The sequence below is a fragment of the Vigna angularis genome, chromosome 4 (assembly GCF_016808095.1).
Source record: "Vigna angularis cultivar LongXiaoDou No.4 chromosome 4, ASM1680809v1, whole genome shotgun sequence".
NCBI classification, from domain to species: Eukaryota; Viridiplantae; Streptophyta; class Magnoliopsida; order Fabales; family Fabaceae; genus Vigna; species Vigna angularis.
In genome coordinates, this window is record NC_068973.1 from 11,336,820 (window position 1) to 11,356,406 (window position 19,587).

A 19,587-nucleotide genomic window follows, 5' to 3' on the forward strand; every position below is an offset into this window, starting at 1 on the left:
TCTTCCACCACGAGAAGCAACCACCTGAAAAGGAAGAAAATCATACCAAAAAGAGTGTACAACATTGAAGAAGACAACTCACCATCACAACTGCCAAAAAATGCATATTTGGTCTCACATGTGAGCTCAGGCTGTTTTGAACTAATATAAAAGTACAAAGACAGACCTATAGGGGCTAAATTGAAAATTGGATAGAAAATTAGTTGTTGCTATTTTATTAAATGTCTTTAAAATAATTAATTTAATTATATAAGAAATTATCAACAGAAAATATCTATCAAATATTTTTAAAACTTATCAATATGTTAATTATTTGAGAGATATTACATTATTAGAAAATAGATTTTGGCAACTTAAAGGTCATATCCAAGCCCAATCAAATTATATATAAAGAGACTTGGGAGAAGTAGAAAAAAGAAGTCTTGGACACTCTAATTTTATGAAGCTATCATCCACCACATCTACCACTTTCTTTCCCCTCTCTTTTTCAATTTTTGTTTCATTCATCATGTATATCACTACATTAATGGAGAGTTAAACTTCTTGGATTCATTCTACTGTAATTTCATTATGAATTATTAGGTTAGATTAAAATAACTTCTTTGTTCTTTTGATTATTGTTATGATTTTCATTTATCTATTTTCATTCCAAATCAAATAGAAAGTAATGATTTTTGCATTGTAACTAATTAGCAATTGCTTTAATCTATACACACATTGATCACATAAGTTTGATAAATTTAATTGAAAATATACTTTAATTAAAGTTAGAAACTTTCGTATGATTAAATGATTTTTTTTTACTAATTGAAAATAAATAATGTTAAAAACTTTAATATGAGTTAATTAAGAATATACTTTGATTAGTTAATTTTTTACTTGGTAAGAAAATAAAATAATAAACATAATTAGACGTAGTGGAATTTATTTGAGGAATCAATCTCTTCTACTGTAATTGTTTTAAAATCTTTGATTAATTTGTTGCTTTATTTATGGTTATCAAATTCACATTTATATTTTTCATATCAATCTTCTTTATTAATTTCATCACATTATACTTTGACTTTAATAGTTTATTATTTCAATTGTATTTTATTAAGATAATGATACTTTAACAACATTGCTTGACAACATTTTGACACGGGCCACGTGACAAAATGTGACTGGTCCACATGGAAATGAATTTAGAAAATGGGTAATTACGTGGAAACAGAATAGGGGGCAAGGTTTCAATTGAGGGGGTTTCAATTTAACTTTTCAAAATTTGAATTTGAGGCACTTTTAGAGAGATAAGCCAAGCTTAGATAGAGAATGCGAACCCTAGAGAGAAGTTCTTCCCTTTCACCCACCCACCCATTTTCGTGCCCGTTCCCAAGAGCGTCGCCGGAGTGATGCCGTTCACGAAACGCACCCACCCACCCATGCAGTCACAACCGCAGTGTCGGAGAGAACCCGAACCCTAGAAAGAAGGACTTCCCTCCCACCCACCCACTCATTTTCATGCTTCTTTCGAAAAGCGTCGTCGTTGATGAAAGTATTGTTTGTTCACCAGCGTCGTTGACCGTAATTAGTAAAACTCATGGTGTAGAAACAACAGTGATAGCAAAGGCAAAATAAGTGAGTACTTCAGGAAAATGTTTTGCACAAGTAGGTCAACTACGAAGATTACACTCATTTTGGACTGCCTAATTTATTACTCATCATTCTTCAACTTAAAAGTGATGTGGAACCAATTATTATGCCATTTATATAGAAGTCCATGGCCAAGAAATCATATTTAGTAAAACTCATGCTGCACAAACAACACTGGTACCAAAGATAAAATAAGAGGGTACTTTAGGCAAAGGTTTGCATATGAAGGTCAACTACGAAGATGACAATCATTTTGGAGTGCCTAATCTATTTCTGAAGATATTTTGAAGTTAAAAGTGACGTGAACACAATTATTATTCCAGTTATATACAATTCCATGTCCAAGGAACCAATCTTTGCAAAACTCATGGTGTAGAAACAACACTGCTAGCAAAGGCAAAATAAGTGGGGACTTCAGGCAGAGATTTTGCATAGGCATGTCAACTACGAAGATGACACACATTTTCATATGCCTAATCTATTCCATAACATATTTTCATCTTAAAAGTGACGTGGACACAATTATTATTTCAGTAATATACAATTACATGTCCAAGGAACCAATCTTTATAAAACTCATGGTGCAGAAACAACACCAATAGCAAAGGCAAAATAAGTAGGGATTTGAGAATTAACATAATTTTTTTACATTGTCTATTCTAAATCGAACCCTGTACACACAACATTTCATAAATAATCACATTCAAAACTTGTGGGGACTGCAGGACAAACATTGATCATTATGATCAATGTTTTTCATTTATAATAAATGTGACGAGTACATTTCTTTGAAGCTTTTGGCCAACAAATATGTACATTCAGACCTCATCAATACACATTGAAAATGTTCTAAACAAACCATCAATAACATTGCAAAAATCCATATTCAACAACATCTACAAAATGCCTAAATCTTTCAACACTCATCCCTCCGCACATTGTCCACATCCAAAATCCAATCACAAACATACTTATCCCTAACCTGTTGCGTTGCTCCTACAAAAACAATAATTCACAACATATCAATAAAATGCACCATTTCTATCAAAGCTCCAAAACATTAAAATTTTTATAACTTAGAGATGTGTAACTGGGCATTGTGTTGCCTTCATATTTCTCAATGTCATCCCACAACTCCATAAATTTCAAAACAATTATTCCACAATCATATCTACAACAAACAAATTCCAACAATAAAATAATGTTATTTAACCCAACAATAACTGAAATAACCAAACATAATACAAAACCATAGTCTAAATAACCCAATATCTACCATAAACCCAATACATTCATACTTTTCAACCAAAAACCACATCAACCACAAAATGTTCTACACACTTTCATGCCAACGTAAACCATACAACGAAAAAAATTGAAATAACACAACAACCCATAAATGCCCAAAATAATTTGAACAAATTATACCAACCGAACACAATAAATGCATTACCAAAAAGAATGGAGCCAACCTTCAAAACGCACCTCCAATGGCGGTTTCCAACTTCGATGGTTCCTTCACGCGTAAAGGCGACGCCTACAACGTTGACTTCACCGGCGACAGTCCCACCAACTTCAGCAGCGTCAGTCCGACCACGCTTCAATGAAGACGAATGCTTTTCGGTGGCTGGGACGAAGGACGCTACAAGGAACACGTGAACAGTGGCACTTCGGCGGACAAAGGACCGCGATGCTTCTCGGAAGAGACACGAAAATGGGTTGGTGGGTGGGTTTCGTGAACGGCGGTTTGGGTTCGCATTCGGTTCTCTCTAGGGTTTGCGTTCTCTCTCTGAGCTTGGGTTCTCTCTCTAAAATTTTCGTGTTCTCTCTCTGAGCTTGGCTTATCTCTCTAAAAGTGCCTCAAATTCAAATTCTGAAAAGTTAAATTGAAATCTCCTCAATTGAAACCATGCCCCCAATTCTGTTTCCACGTCGTTACTCATTTTTTAAATTCATTCCCATGTGGGACCAATCATATTTTAACACGTTCCCCATACCAAAATGTTGTCAAACAATGTTATTAAAGTATGATTATCCATTTTATTAACCTTTTGAGTAAGATTATAAGAATAATTGAAAATTAATTTCTTATTTATTAGTGTTTCAGTAGGGGTGTGGAGACCAAGATACGAACCTAACAACCTTGTTCTGTTCCTTCCCTGTGTTGCTTTCACTGTGTTGTCTTTCTTTCTTCCTTCGCTGATCCTCTGAATAAGGTGAGCTGGGTACCTGCAAAGATACTCCGACGCTCAAGTCAGATATGAGTTATGGAGCTGAAGCTCAGAAGAGAGTAATTGGATACTGTTCTGAAGTATTATTCAGGATCTCTAGAGCATAAAGAGAACGTACCTAGACTTTTGTCCTGTCATTGTATTTATAAAAATAACCACCTTACCTACAAATGTGGCTAGTGGCTTTGACAAATATCTTAACTGTCTAAAATATCTAAGATATTTATGTTATTACATAAATATCCTTACTACCTAACATGCCCCCCAAGTCCGAGTTAACCGTTCTGTTTTATGAACGTGGTAACTATAGGACTTATGAGTTTGAGGGAGGTTGTGTTGGGGAGCGTGTTTGTGGTTGTCGTTTATGTGTGGATTGAATGTTTTAAATCAAGGATGACTGAGCAATTGCGTTTGATGAGCCAAATAGAGGCCAAGACGAATGGTAAAAAGCTGGGTCGGCGAACGCTTAAGAAACAAAAGGTCGAACGTTCGTGCACCTGGGTTCGTGAGGCCGAACGGCCAACTTCTTGAAGGCTCGAAAACATGGATTGACGAGCGCTTGTTGATGTGGATTGACGAGCGGTATTTGAACGCTCGTTGCAATGAATGTCGAGCGATATTTGGACGCTCGTTGACATGCATTGGCCGGCGCTTCTTGAACGCTTGTTGACATGCATTGGTGAGCGCTTCTTGAACGCTCGTTGATATGAATTTGCGAGTGATGTTGGGACGCTCGTTGTACTGAATTGGCGAGCACTTTTTGAACGCTCGAAAACATGGAATGTCCAGCGAAGTTTGGACGCTTGTTGACATTTGATTGTCGAGCGTTGAGGCCGAACGACGGACTGAGTGGACGCTCGTTACAATTGAATGTCGAGCGTTGAGACCAAATGACGAACTCCTTCGATGTTGAACGACAGATTCTTTGAAAGTAGATGTTCTTGGGCGAACATAAGCTAGGCTATGGGGATGGTCCCCTAAGTTTGATTGTTTGGGTGTTCTGGGGCGAACATCTACCAGCGGGAGTGTGTCCCTTTGTTCGATGCACCTGGGTGTTCTAGGGCGAACATCGGCCAACGGGAGTGTATCCCTTTATGCACGTGTTGTTCGATGCACCTGGGTGTTCTAGGGCGAACATCGGCCAGCGGGAGTGTATCCCTTTATGCACGTGGGTGTTCTTGGGCGAACATCTGCTGGGTTTAGAAGTGCTTCAGGATGATCGGCTTTCAAGTGTCCGCTTTTATGTACAAGATATGTTTATCTGCACTGTAAGAAATAATATTAAGCATATAGGTGAGACTGTTTGGTCAAGTTGCAAACCTGGCGGCTGGACGCTTGAGGCCGAGCGTCAAAGAGATGAAGTGATCGAATGCTTCCTGCGGAAATATGCGAACGCTAATGAAGTGATTGGCCGAACGGTTGCAGCTAAGATGCCGAACGCTAATGAGGCCGAATGTGGGAGCGCTCCTCTTGAAGTATGGTCGAGCGGTAGAGACCGAACGTGAGGATGAGCGGTTGAAAGCGAAGGGATACCGAACGGTCTCACACTGATTGCTTTGACGGTCGTACACACTGATTGTCGAGCGTTCGATTCTGAACGTCGAGGCCGAACTTTGGCTGTTTGGACGCTCGTACACACTGATTGTCGAGCATTCGAGCACGAAAGTCGAGGCCGAACGTTAGCGAGGTTGTGTGTGTGACGTTTTGAGGACGAACTGACTCTGGATGGCTGATCATTGAGAACAGAGTGGACGAACGTCGCTGGTGATCGAGTGGGCGAACGTCGGGGATGATTTGAACGTTCGTCCCGTTGTTTGTAGAGCGGCCTAAACCAAGTGGAGAGTCGAGCGGCTGGGCGAGAGGACGGTTTGAGCGCTCGCCACATTGTTTGTCGCGCAGTTTGTTAACGCTCGTGTTGAAGTTTGGTCGAGCGATATAGATCGAACGTCCTCGAAACCGAAAAGCCGAACGCAAGGCTGATTGCGGGACGTCTCAGGACGAACGTCCTTGACGTACACGAGTCTGAACTTGCGGCGCTTCAGGACGAACGGTTGTCTGCTTGAACGCTCGTCCACAGGCACTGTCGAGCGTTCAAGTCCGAAGGGTGATGACGAACGGTCCACTGTTTGAACGCTCGTCCATATTGAGTGTCGAGCGTTAGAATCCAAAAGGTGAGGACGAACGGTCTTACGTTTGAACGCTCGTTGACATGGGTTTGACGAGCGCTCCTTGAAACGAATGGACGAGCGCTCTTTGAAATGGATTGACGAACGCTCGTCCACATATTGATTGTGGAGCGTTCGTCTACGTAGGCGAGGCCGAGCGGAATATTATTCGAATGCTCGTCCAAATTGATTGTCGATCGTTCGAATCCAATAGTCGAGGCCGAACGGCCGATTGCTTGAACGCTCGTCCATAGCCGTGCTGGAACGCTCGTTCACAAGGCTTGTCGAGCGTTCGAATCCGAAGCGTGAGGACGAACCGCTGATTACATGAACGCTCGTCCACACGGATTGTTGAGCGTCCTGGAAACCGAAAGGCGACGACGAACGATTGACTTTTGGACGCCCGTACACACTGATGGTCGAGCGTTCGAGTATAAGCGAGGCCAAACGCTAGAGGCCGAACATCAGTAATGAGCGAAGTGACGAACGCTCTAGGCTGAACGTTGATGATGGAATGAAAGAACGTTCGTCCACTTGTTTGTCGTGCGGCCTAAACCAATGTGGAATGCCGAGCGGCTGGACGTGAGGACGGTTTGGACGCTCGACACCTAGTTTGTCGGACGCTCGTACGGAGTTTGAGGTTTGGGGAATAGTTGGATGATGTGGAGGCAGAACCGAACTACGCGTGGAATGCGTGGGTGTTGCGGAAGACGTGGAGAATGGGTCTGCGATCTTTTTGGCGATTTTTCGTGTGGGAATCTTCCGCGCAGACGGTTAGCTTGCTCATGTGACTGGAACCGAGCTCCTGGCAAAATCGCCAGTCAGACCAGGTTGTGACCTTGTGACGGCACTGGCGCGGTGGCGGATGCCCTCCAATGTTTCGATGTCAAAGAAGCGGAGGTTGTCGTCTGGGTGGTCCGGCCCTGTAAGAGGTGGGCGCGATCTTTGGGTTGCGATTTGGGAATTTAGGGTTTTTCTGTTCTCCGATTTTGGGGATTGGGGTTTGTGGAAATTAGGAAATCAGAGATTCCTGGTGCAATTGGGTTATTGCGTTTCAGTGGTTCAGGTGGGGATGGATGGTAGATTTGGGGTTTCGATTTAGGTTGTCGTTGTGATCTTCATGGTGATACGAACTGAGTTTCGCGACTCTGGAGGGAAAATGGGAGTTTGGTAATGGCTTCCTAGTTTCTGGGTTTTGATTGGGGAATCTGTCAGATAATTCTGTAATCATCCCTGGCTTGTAAAATCAAGGAACGATCCTTTACATTTGGTGCACAGTCTCGCCCAGAGGGAAAACCTCACACTACTGTTCATCACGCTCTGATCACGGGATCATACTTCATCCACCAGACTTCAGTTCCTGTCGCTTTAGAACGTAAGGATACAGAGGCACGAGCCTATAGAACAGACGGCGACTTCATAATTTGTATGTGGGTTGGTTTTGATTGTTTTGTTTTTGCGAGTAGAGGCTGTGAAGTTTTCGAATTGGGGTTGGTCTAGATTGCGTGTTTTGGAATCTGAAGAGTGGCGCCAATGAAGGTGCTGGTGTGGGCTGTTCTTGTTGAGATGCACCGTGGATTGGAGTTTGGTGGTCTCCATCACTGTCTTAGGATCATTGTGATCGTGTTTTGGAGGTGACGGGGATGAATTAATGGTTCCCCTATGACAGTGGTGTCCGGTGGTGTGACGGAGGCTGATGGATGGACCTAATTTGGGGGCGTTTTCTGCGCTGAGTCTGACCCGCGAAGGGGTGTGATTTCGTTGATGTCTACTGGCATCAATGACTCACAGGGGGAGAAGGAGAGAAACCCGATGGAGGCGTCATTTGATCTGGTAGTGACAGTGGTGTCAACGGATCGCGGATGGGGATCATGGTGGCGATGCAGATGGAGTAGCTCTATTCGAACGAGTGATTCATTGAGGCCGAGGCTCCTCTTGTGGCTTCTTTGGGTTGGCACTCGGCCCCACGGTGGGCGCCAAAATGTTTCAGTAGGGGTGTGGAGACCAAGATACGAACCTAACAACCTTGTTCTGTTCCTTCCCTGTGCTGCTTTCACTGTGTTGTCTTTCTTTCTTCCTTCGCTGATCCTCTGAATAAGGTGGGCTGGGTACCTGCAAAGATACTCCGACGCTCAAGTCAGATATGAGTTATGGAGCTGAAGCTCAGAAGAGAGTAATTGGATACTGTTCTGAAGTATTATTCAGGATCTCTAGAGCATAAAGAGAACGTACCTAGACTTTTGTCCTGTCATTGTATTTATAAAAATAACCACCTTACCTACAAATGTGGCTAGTGACTTTGACAAATATCTTAACTGTCTAAAATATCTAAGATATTTATGTTATTACATAAATATCCTTACTACCTAACAATTAGGATAATCATATCTAATTTATTAACTACTAAGTTGAGCATACTTTATTTTAGTCATGATAATTTGATTAACAATAATTTATTACTACTTTTTTTCAATCAGAACCAAACAATAAACTTGAGTTAATAAGTTTTTAATACACCATTTTACCATTTTTCTATTTTAACCTTCGTTAAATCTAAAATAATATATTTCAATTAAAAAATAATTCAAATGATTTTTAATATATTCTAACACCTATTCTGTATATTTATGTTTTTCTAAACTTTTAGAATAAAAGTTTATGTAAATCTTAATAAAGATAAATTTTCCAACTAAATCTGCGGATTATCTAGTAACAACTTTATTTGAGATATTTTAATAAAAATTCATATTGAAAATTAAATATGAAACAAAGCTCATTTTAAATATAATAGTTGTAAATTAAATTATTAATTTTCATTGAAGTTTTAAAGTGTTTTCAGAAATTCACCTAAATAGTTTATCAGGACCTAATTGCAATTATTTACAATAGACTAGGACTATTACGTAGTTATGAAAAAAAATTAGGGACTATGTTGTAAATAATAGAAATTAAATAAGAACAAAGTTGTATATTGTAACATCCCAAAAATACAGTCGACACCATATAATAGAATTGATTACATTTAACAGTAAAACAGTGCAGTCTTTACATAAAGATGCGAGGTTCAAAATGTCGGACGACTTAGGGTACAGAAATTAATACAGCCAGCGGTATTCCAAAGTTCTAATACTAACGGTTACACAAACAGCAATTGAACTTCCATAAGCTAAACAGAAGAACTAAAGACTACCACATGTCGAGCACTCTAGGGCTCGACCTTAACCACTACTTCAACCAGATTGACGTCTTCCAAAACTTCTTCTTCCAGCGCCTCTTCCAGCAGCTCACTTCCATCTGCTCCCATCCACATGGATGATCATCGCAAGGACAAGACGGACGTACAATGACGATCGACAACACAAGGAAAAGAACACAGGGTAAGCTTATTGAATTTAATTCAAGTAAATACACATTTCATAAACATAACCATCATATCGATACTTCACAACATATATTTTAACTCATTCAATCACTCGACCAATTTCTGATACTAGACTGACCGTCCGGACTGTATGAATCTTGTGTAGCTACTACGTTTCTTGCACCCGGGTGATGTGATAACTGAATTTCTACTCAGCTGCCACCCGAGGTTAGTCCGTTCTGTCCAAGTTATAGTTATGGACTAGGACCTCCTGCCGTTCCCACACATGATGTACCCCCTCTACGTGAGGACGAGTACTCACGGAACATCAGGATGAAACGTCGGCCAAGCTTTGTCCACATTCATACATTACAATTCACAACTGTCACTCTAGAGTCGTTCCTTCCTGAAACGCTCGTTCAAATTCCACAACCGTTTATTCATCACATATATTGTTCATCATTCATAATCTTTCAGTCCAAGTACATAAAATCACAAACGTTCAACCCTCTTTATAACGGGGACAACCGTGAGGAACGAGACCGAAGAATTTACCCCGTTCCAAAACAAAGTAATACCGACTACCAGATAGATGGACGACCTGTATTAAGAAGGTTGCTCGACACTGTTGGTCGACACATATGAAGGATCTGTATTATCAAGGACGCTCGACACTGTTGGTCGACACAGATGAAGGATCTGTATTATCAAGGACGCTCGACACTGTTGGTCGACACAGATGAAGGATCTGTATTATCAAGGACGCTCGACACTGTTGGTCGACACAGATGAAGGATCTGTATTATCAAGGACGCTCGACACTGTTGGTCGACACAGATGAAGGATCTGTATTATCAAGGACGCTCGACACTGTTGGTCGACACAGATGAAGGATCTGTATTATCAAGGACGCTCGACACTGTTGGTCGACACAGATGAAGGATCTGTATTATCAAGGACGCTCGACACTGTTGGTCGACACAGATGAAGGATCTGTATGATCAAGGACGCTCGACACTGTTGGTCGACACAGATGAAGGATCTGTATTATCAAGGACGCTCGACACTGTTGGTCGACACAGATGAAGGATCTGTATTATCAAGGACGCTCGACACTGTTGGTCGACACAGATGAAGGATCTGTATTATCAAGGACGCTCGACACTGTTGGTCGACACAGATGAAGGATCTGCATTATCAAGGACGCTCGACACTGTTGGTCGACACATATGAAGGATCTGTATTATCAAGGACGCTCGGCACTGTTGGTCGACACAGATGAAGGATCTGTATTATCAAGGACGCTCGACACTGTTGGTCGACACAGATGAAGGATCTGTATTATCAAGGACGCTCGACACTGTTGGTCGACACAGATGAAGGATCTGTATGATCAAGGACGCTCGACACTGTTGGTCGACACAGATGAAGGATCTGTATTATCAAGGACGCTCGACACTGTTGGTCGACACAGATGAAGGATTTGTATTATCAAGGACGCTCGACACTGTTGGTTGACACAGATGAAGGATCTGCATTATCAAGGACGCTCGACACTGTTGGTCGACACAGATGAAGGATCTGTATTATCAAGGACACTCGACACTGTTGGTCGACACAGATGAAGGATCTGTATTATCAAGGACGCTCGACACTGTTGGTCGACACAGATGAAGGATCTGCATTATCAAGGACGCTCGACACTGTTGGTTGACACGGATGAAGGATCTGCATTATCAAGGACGCTCGACACTGTTGGTCGACACAGATGAAGGATCTGTATTATCAAGGACGCTCGACACTGTTGGTCGACACAGATGAAGGATCTGTATTATCAAGGACGCTCGACACTGTTGGTCGACACAGATGAAGGATCTGCATTATCAAGGATTTTTTTCCAGAAAAGAGTAAGAGCGCTTGGTGTAAGACCGGGCACTACCCAATACGATTATTATGTGTAAGATCGACACTGCTCATTATGAGCTAAGTAAAAGACCTACATAGCTCATGCTCGACCAGAATCCTTCCCAAATGATAGTATTCCAATTCAAAGAAGTTTACTGGAACACCAAATGGTCGAGAACCGTTTAATGTCGGACATACGTTATCATAGGGAATTTGATATTCAAGTTTCACTTACGTTCATTGCTTCTAAGCATGTATATTTCATATTCACACGTATCACTCATATCATACATTTCAACCAACATATATCATGTTCATGCAGTACAGCAACGTTCGATCATGCATACTCAACCAATATACACCTCATACTTATGATCATATACCAACAATCAAATAACACAGTTCATACTTCATGCGACACACGTATTGTTCATACAGTACAAGACAAACATAAGAATTAAATTTAATAAGCTTCCCTTACCTGGATAGCAGTGTTCGCCCAAAATGCAAGGGTTTAGTTCGACCTCTAACAGCGTTCTACCCTCAGGTTTCGCTCAACAACTTTCACTTAATCTAAAACACCAAAATCAGAACAACTCAGACCTACAACCCATGCATGCAACCAGAACTTGGGTTCGCATGAAACTAAATGGTCGAACGGTTAGAGACGAGAACTTACCAGCTCAGATCCCAATTCTGTTCGGTTCAAATTGAAGCTCACGACACCAGGAATGGTTCTACGGTTTCTGAAACGAGAACGGAGAAGAGAAAGGAGAAGTTTCAGTAGAGAGAAGGTGGAGAAGAAGAAAGGTCAGAGTTTTGGTAAGGAAGAAAGTGAATGCAGAGAGTGGAGTAGACTCTTCTGAGATTCAAATTTGGCTCCACAGTCGAGGACGAACGTCCCCTCTTCAGCCGACACCTGTTTTCCACTAACTGGTTTCTGACTCCCCTCGGCATGACACTTGGCGTCCGTTGTTGAAGTGTCGCGTTCTCAAAGTAACACGCAACTGCACTGCGCTCCTTACTCCAGACTCCATGCGGCGTGACACCTGGCGTCCGTAGGTGAAGTGTCGCGCTCTGCGGTTGCCACGTACTTGTTGGGGTGTCTCGATCTCCAGCTGCCACGCGTACTCCAGCGTACGTTATTTTCCAGGGTCTTACATATATTATTGAAAAATATTTAGGGACAATTTGTAATTTTAAGAAATTCCAAGAACTAATTTGTAACTATGAAAAATATTTGTAGAATTAATAGGAAAAACTTAATTTTACTCTTAAAGATGTAAACAAAAATTTTAAATCAAGAAGAAAGTCGAACATAATTTATATATTGTAATCCGTAAAACACAGGCTATTACAATTTATCTGTCCTTCATAGCCATCAGAAGTTTCATTAAATTGTCTCTTGTAACACATCAAATGAAGCACAAAAGATAAAACTTTTATATTGTCTACCATATATTATTTGTGTTTCTTTTAATCAAAACGATCAATCAAAAGTCATAATCTTAAGTTATTTTGAAATATTCAATCAAAATTATCTTTAGAATTGTAAACTTGTATATAAGTTTAAATAATCAAGGGGGATTCACAATTAGGTTCTATATAAAAGATGTTACAATATCTTTCTAAATAAAAATAAAAATAATAGAATACAATATAAAAGAAAAATAAAATAATATAAAACAAAACAAAAATAAAATAATATAACACAGGACAAATGTAATCAAATCTTATTTTAGATTGTACAGTCTTAAATATACTTTTTGTACTCTAAAGTGTATAATCCAAGTATTTTTTTATTTTGAACTATATATTCTAAAGTGTATTTTCAGATTATGGAAATGTATTATATATTTCTAAAAACATTTACTATTAACCTTTTTTAACCAAACTTCCTTCCTACTGATTCATCATCTTCAGAATTAGAATCTTATCTTTCATTAAATAAATATAGGCTTAATATCTCTTTTTGTCCCTCTTTATAAGGGAAATGTTCAAGTTCGTCCTACCTTTTTTAAAAAGTTCAATGTGGTCCCAAGTTGTGAAAAAAGTGTCCAATTTAATCCTTTTTGGTCACGGCGTTAAATATTTAACGATCCATCTGACAGCGTGGACAAAACATAATGAGGTGTCCACTTTTTGTGATTGCGTGGCACTGGAAAGTTAAATGGCATGTTCAGCGAGAGAGAGGAGTGCGAGAAGAGGGAGACTGCGAGGCTAACGAGCTTTTCGACGAAGTGAAGAACGCGTTCGGCAGCTGTTGCAGAGAGACGATGGAGCTCGTCCCGAGTGGTGATGCGCTGTGTGTGATCTCCGATGATGGCAGTGGAATGGATAGCAGCCCAAATCTTGCAATTTGGGATTAGGGTTTTCGAATTTGGGTTTTTGTTTGATCTGAGTTTGGGTTCCTTTGAGAGCTAGAATCCCGACTGTTCATGTCTGATCATGGTCTCCTGGACCAAAACTCTGATGGGTCAAGGCTTGAGCGTGGGAATTGATGATTTGGGAAATCATTGTCTCTACAAGGTTGAGATAAAGTCATCGCTATTCTTAAAGAGAAAAGGGTCCAAGAATTTGGAGGTCCAATCTGGTAAAATTGATATCTTTTGGGATTTGAGTTGTGCCAAGTTTGGTTTCGGGCCTGAGCCGCTAGAGGGGTTCTACTTAGCGGTGGTGTTCAACAAGGAGCTGGTGTTGCTGCTTGGGGATCTGAAAAAGGAGACATGCAAGAAGATGGACAGTGATCGTGCTTTTTCCCACAATGGTACCGTTTTCATCGCAGCGGAGAGCCGCATGGCCACCGACAGGCTTGATTCAGAGGCCGCTATGGAGAGCGAGAGATTTTCCATGGCAGAGTTATCATAAAGCTTTGATCCATGGCAGAGTTATCATAAAGCTGATGTGTGGCAAGTAAATTGTTCTTTTAAAATTCAAAATTAACATATTATATTCCACGTATGAGAAAAATATGACAGCTTATTAAGTGTTGGCCAACTAGGCAGCTCTACCGTTAAAATTTTGACGCCGTAACCAAAAAGGATTAATTTAATCTTTTTTTTCCCAAGTTGGGATCATATTGAACTTTTTAAAAAAGGTAGGACGGACTTGAACATTGCTCCCCTAAAGAGGGACCAAAAGAGGTATTAAGCCTTAAATATATTAGTCAATTTAGAGACTATTTTAATTCTTCCCTGAAACAATCCTTAAATGAAAAATTTAGAATTTGTCTCAAAATTATAATAAGATGAATTTAAATGTTAAAAACAATGCAAATTATATTAATCAAAGAATCAAAATTGACTAACACACTATCACTATTAAAAATATTTATATTTTTAACAATGGAATATGTGTGCAAAACAAAAATTATCATTGACTCAAATAGTCTAAACAATGATATCTAACATAAATTATCTATTAAAATTCATTACAGGCCACCTGAAGATATACCTAATAATTTCTAAGATGCCACGTTCTTTTTTATATTTCCCACAATGTCATGGGAAGCTATTCATATATATATATATATATATATATATATATATATATATATATATATATATATATATATATTATTGTTTTATTGCTAAGTTACTTGGTGTGATTGTGTAATATACATAAAAGGTCAAGAGCAGAAAGGAGATTGCACACATAATACAAGCAGGGACCAGGTGATGACAGAGAATCCTTGCACCAGAAAAACTGTTAGGAGGAATACACGCCAGCGCAGAAGGAATGGATATTTGGAGGATTACGCTTGAGGGAGAGGGCATGCCTGGTATAAATCTTCTCTGACCTTCTAGTCTCTCTGGATTATTCTCTCTGATTTCTTTTCTCATTCTGGGTTTTGCTCTGCTCAGGTGGAATCATCATTCTATGCTCTAAATCACCGCCACCGATCATTCCTACTATTTTATTCTTATCGCATTGTTTCTGTTGATTGTAATAGAATAGAAACCATACTGCTATATAAATATAAGAACTCTGCTATACAGTTCTGCAATAAAAATTCATATGTTTCATTGGTGCTTTCATTCCTCTTCATGGCTGAAGCTACAAGACTGAAGGATATTCAAGCTGAGTTGAAAACTCAAGACAGTGAGATTCAACGGTTACTGGAACGATTTGAGATGCGAGACCGTCAACATCGTGACCACAATGCACAAAAAGAGGCGAAAAATCATCATCGTTTTGATCAAATACAGGCAACACTAGAATGCTTGTTAATGGAAAAATCAACGCACCAACAACATGAAGAGTCCACGGCGAACACTTCTCCAACACCGATTAATGTTGTGTTTCCCATGAGAAATATTTCTCTGGAGTTTCCTCACTTTGATGGAACATCTTCACTGCTTAGCTGGATTTTCAAGGCGGAGAAAATTTTCAACTATCACAGTACACCGGATATGGCGAGGGTGGAAATAGTTGCTATTCATTTTGAAGGTGAAGTGGTACCTTGGTTTCAGATGTTACAACGGTTAGCAGTTGTAAACACTTGGGTGGAATTAACCCGTGCTTTAGAATCTCAATTTGGACCTTCGCCCTTTGATTGTCCAATGGTTGAATTGTTCAAACTGCAACAAACAGGTTCAGTCTCTGATTATTACTTACAATTTATGTCTCTAGCAAATAGATCATCAGGGTTAAGTGATGAGGTCCTTTTGAATTGTTTTCTAAGTAGGTTAAATGTTGATGTTAAAAGAGATGTGATGGCCCTATCCCCAATTTCATTATTGAGAGCGGTGGCTTTTGGCAAAATTATATGAAGATAAATATTGTCCTGTAACCAAACCATCTTTCAATAAACCAATGGTTTCTACATATGCAACAAAACTTGTGTCTCAACCTCTACAACAAGCATATCAGAACCAGAGAAGTAATATTAAAGGGAGCCTTCCACCTCTGTTACCCACTCCCAACACTTCCCAACTAAAAAATAACAATGTTAAGAGGATTAGTCCAGCTGAAATGCAATTGCGAAGAGATAAGGGTCTTTGCTATTTTTTTGATGAAAAATTCACTTTTAATCACAAGTGTATCAATAGGCAACATCTTTTCCTACAGTTAGAAGAGGAGGTTGTAACTAAACAAGAGACTGTAATCGATTCAGAAAAAGTTGATAAATGCAATGTTTCTGAAGAAGAGCATCACCTCTCTTTGAATGCTCTAAAAGGGGGAATGAGTGTGAGCACCATTCGGTTTTTAGCTCGCATTAATCAACTGCCTATGCAAGTCTTAATTGATGGAGGAAGTTCTGATAACTTTTTGCAGCCAAGGATTGCCAAATTTTTAAAACTTCCTGTTGAACCTGCTTCATTGTTTAGAGTGATGGTAGGGAATGGGAATTACATGACAGCTGAGGGAAAAATTCAACAGCTCAAGGTGCAGGCATAGGGCCATTCTTTTGTCTTACCTATTTTCTTACTACCTATTTTGGGGGAAAATTTAATTCTTGGAGCGAGTTGGTTAAAAACAATTGGTCCTCATATTGCTGATTATCATGCTTTGCAATTGAAGTTACTTCACGAGGGTAGATTTACCACACTACAAGGTGATAGAGAGTTGGTGCCAACTCAAGCTCAATTAAACCATATCAGAAGAATAGTGCATACCAATACTATAGCAGAAATATACAATATGCAGCTATTAAAAGAGAACATCCACTCTGGTACATTGTTAGAGGCATAGGTTGAGATGGAACATGAACTTGCTTTGTTACTGCATACTTATAGTTTAGTTTTTGATACTCCTCATAATCTACCACCTCAAAGATCACATGATCACTCTATTCCCTTGTTGGAAGGCTTAATCCGATAAAGGTCAAGCCTTATCGGTATCCTCATAGCCAAAAAGAGGAGATTGAAAAGTTGGTAGAAGGAATATTAAACGAAGGTATTATACAGCATAGTAAAAGTCCTTTTTCTTCTCCCATTATTTTGGTCAAGAAGATGGATGGCTCATGGAGAGTTTGTACAGATTAGAGAACTTTTAATGCTATAACTATCAAAGATAGTTTTCCCATTCCAACTGTGGATGAATTGATTGATGAACTCTTTGGTGCTTGCTATTTTTCCAAGTTTGATCTCCGATCTGGATATCACCAGATTTTATTGAAGCCAGAGGACCAACACACGACAGCTTTTAGAACACATCATGGCCATTATGAATGGCTAGTTATGCCATTTGGATTGACTAATGCACCAACTTCATTTCAGAGTTTGATAGACAACATATTTCATGGGTTATTAAGAAAATTTGTGTTGGTTTTTTTTATGATATTTTGGTATACAGTTGCAATTGGAAGGATCACTTATCCCATTTGGAAGTTGTCCTCAGGATTCTACAGAAACATAAACTCTTTGTCAGGTTTTCGAAGTGCAAATTTGGAGTAACACAAATTGAATATCTTGAGCATATCTTATCTGGTTCTGGAGTAGCTATTGATGATACCAAATTGGTTACAGTACGTGAGTGGCCCTAACCTTCAAATTTAAAACAATTAAGAGGTTTCCTAGGCCTTACCAGATATTATAGAAGGTTTGTCAAACATTATGCCAGTATTGTTGCACCATTAACAGATTAAGAAAGATGCGCTTTTCGTTGGACTGAAAAAGCTACTACAACATTTGAAAAATTGAAGTGGGCAATGACTTCTGCTCCTGTTTTGGCTATTCTCAATTTTAAAGACTCCTTTGTGCTGGAAACTGATGCATCTAGAATGGCAGTAGGTGCAGTCCTCAGTCAGAATGCACACCCAACCGCTTATTTTTCTAAGAAAATGTCCAACCGAATGCAAAAGTAATCTACATATGTCAGAGAACTTTATGCCATTATCGAAGCATTAGCTAAGTTTAGACATTATCTCCTGGGACACCACTTCATTATTAAAACTGATCAACAAAGCTTGAAGCAATTATTGGATCAGACTCTCCAAACACTTGAGCAACAACAGTGGCTGCCAAAATTTTTAGGCTATGACTTTGAGATTCAGTATAAAGCTGGGAAGGAAAATATCCTTGCAGATGCCTTATCCAGGAGCTTTTTCATGGCTTGGTATGAACCAAATTGTGTGTGGCTTCAACAGCTTGTGGAACTCACTCAAACAGATCAGAAATTGTCCCAGTTATATAGCCAATGTCTTCAAGGTCAAATTCCAAATTCAGAATATTCTATCAAAGAAGGTATTCTTTTTTGGAAAGGTTGTATCATGGTGCCTAATAATTCTACCCTTATAAACCAAATACTTCAAGAGTTCCATAACTCTAAGATTGGAGGTCATGCTGGCATCACCAAGACAGCTAGCAGAATTGCAAATCAATTCCATTGGCCCAATATGCAACAGGACATTCAGAAATTTATCAATGAGTGTGTAGTTTGTCAACAAGCAAAGGTTGATCATGCATTACCTAAAGGGCTTTTGCAACCCTTGCCTATTCCTCAACAAGTTTGGGAGGATATTGCCATGGATTTTATCACCCATCTTCCATCAGTTACAGGTTACACAACAATAATGGTTGTAGTTGATAGACTGTCCAAATTTGCCTATTTTATTCCATTAAAATCTGATTTTTCTAGCAAATCAGTGGCAGAAGCTTTTATTGGTTAGGTGGTAAAGATACATGGAATTCCAAAATCCATTGTATCTGACAGGGATAGAGTTTTTATAAGTTCCTTCTGGCAACAATTGTTTAAATCTCAAGGAACTACCTTAGCGATGGGATTTGCATATCATCCTCAATCTGATGGTCAAACGGAAAATTTAAATAAGACATTGGAAATGTATTTGAGGTGCTATGTGTATGAGAATCCTAAGTCCTGGATGAATATGCTACCTTGGGCCTAATATTGGTATAATACTTCCCTTCATCATAGCTTGGGTATGACTCCTTTTCAAGTGGTGTTTGGAAGACTTCCTTCGAAACTTACCAGATATGATATCAATCAAAAGGATCCTATTTCAATGAGAGAAGCTTTGACAACAAGAGATAAAATCCTATCTCAGTTAAAGGCTAATTTAGTGAAATCTCAAAACTATATGAAACAACAAACAGATAAAAAGCGACGGGACATTCAACTGCAAGTGGGAGATCTTGCTTTAGTTAAGCTACATATAGGCAACAATCTCTCGCCTTAAGAAAAAATCAAAAGCTGGGATTAAAGTTTTTTGGGCCTTTTGAGGTGATTGAAAAAATTGGATCAGTGGCTTACAAATTGCAATTGCCTAACACAACTAAAATTCACCTGGTGTTTCATATTTCATTGCTTAAAAAGTTCCAAGGTAATCCAC

The 19,587-nt window shown here is 39.4% G+C and overlaps 1 protein-coding gene and 1 non-coding gene across 2 annotated transcripts; one reads left to right on the forward strand and one right to left on the reverse strand.

Moving 5' to 3' along the window:
• Positions 1-7,233: 7,233 nt before the first annotated feature.
• LOC128196435 (small nucleolar RNA U3) lies at positions 7,234-7,456 on the reverse strand. The gene has a single exon (XR_008248724.1). It is a non-coding gene; the product is annotated as a small nucleolar RNA U3 (small nucleolar RNA).
• A 6,286-nt stretch (positions 7,457-13,742) lies between these two features.
• LOC108330226 (uncharacterized) lies at positions 13,743-14,162 on the forward strand. The gene has a single exon (XM_017564725.2). The coding sequence runs from the start codon at positions 13,743-13,745 to the stop codon at positions 14,160-14,162; it is 420 nt and encodes a 139-aa protein (XP_017420214.1).
• The last annotated feature ends 5,425 nt before the right edge of the window (positions 14,163-19,587 follow it).

Bases quoted from the DNA above. Each gene is read 5' to 3' on its own strand.
- LOC108330226 (XM_017564725.2), top strand. From the start codon at position 13,743: ATGGTCTCCTGGACCAAAACTCTGATGGGTCAAGGCTTGAGCGTGGGA.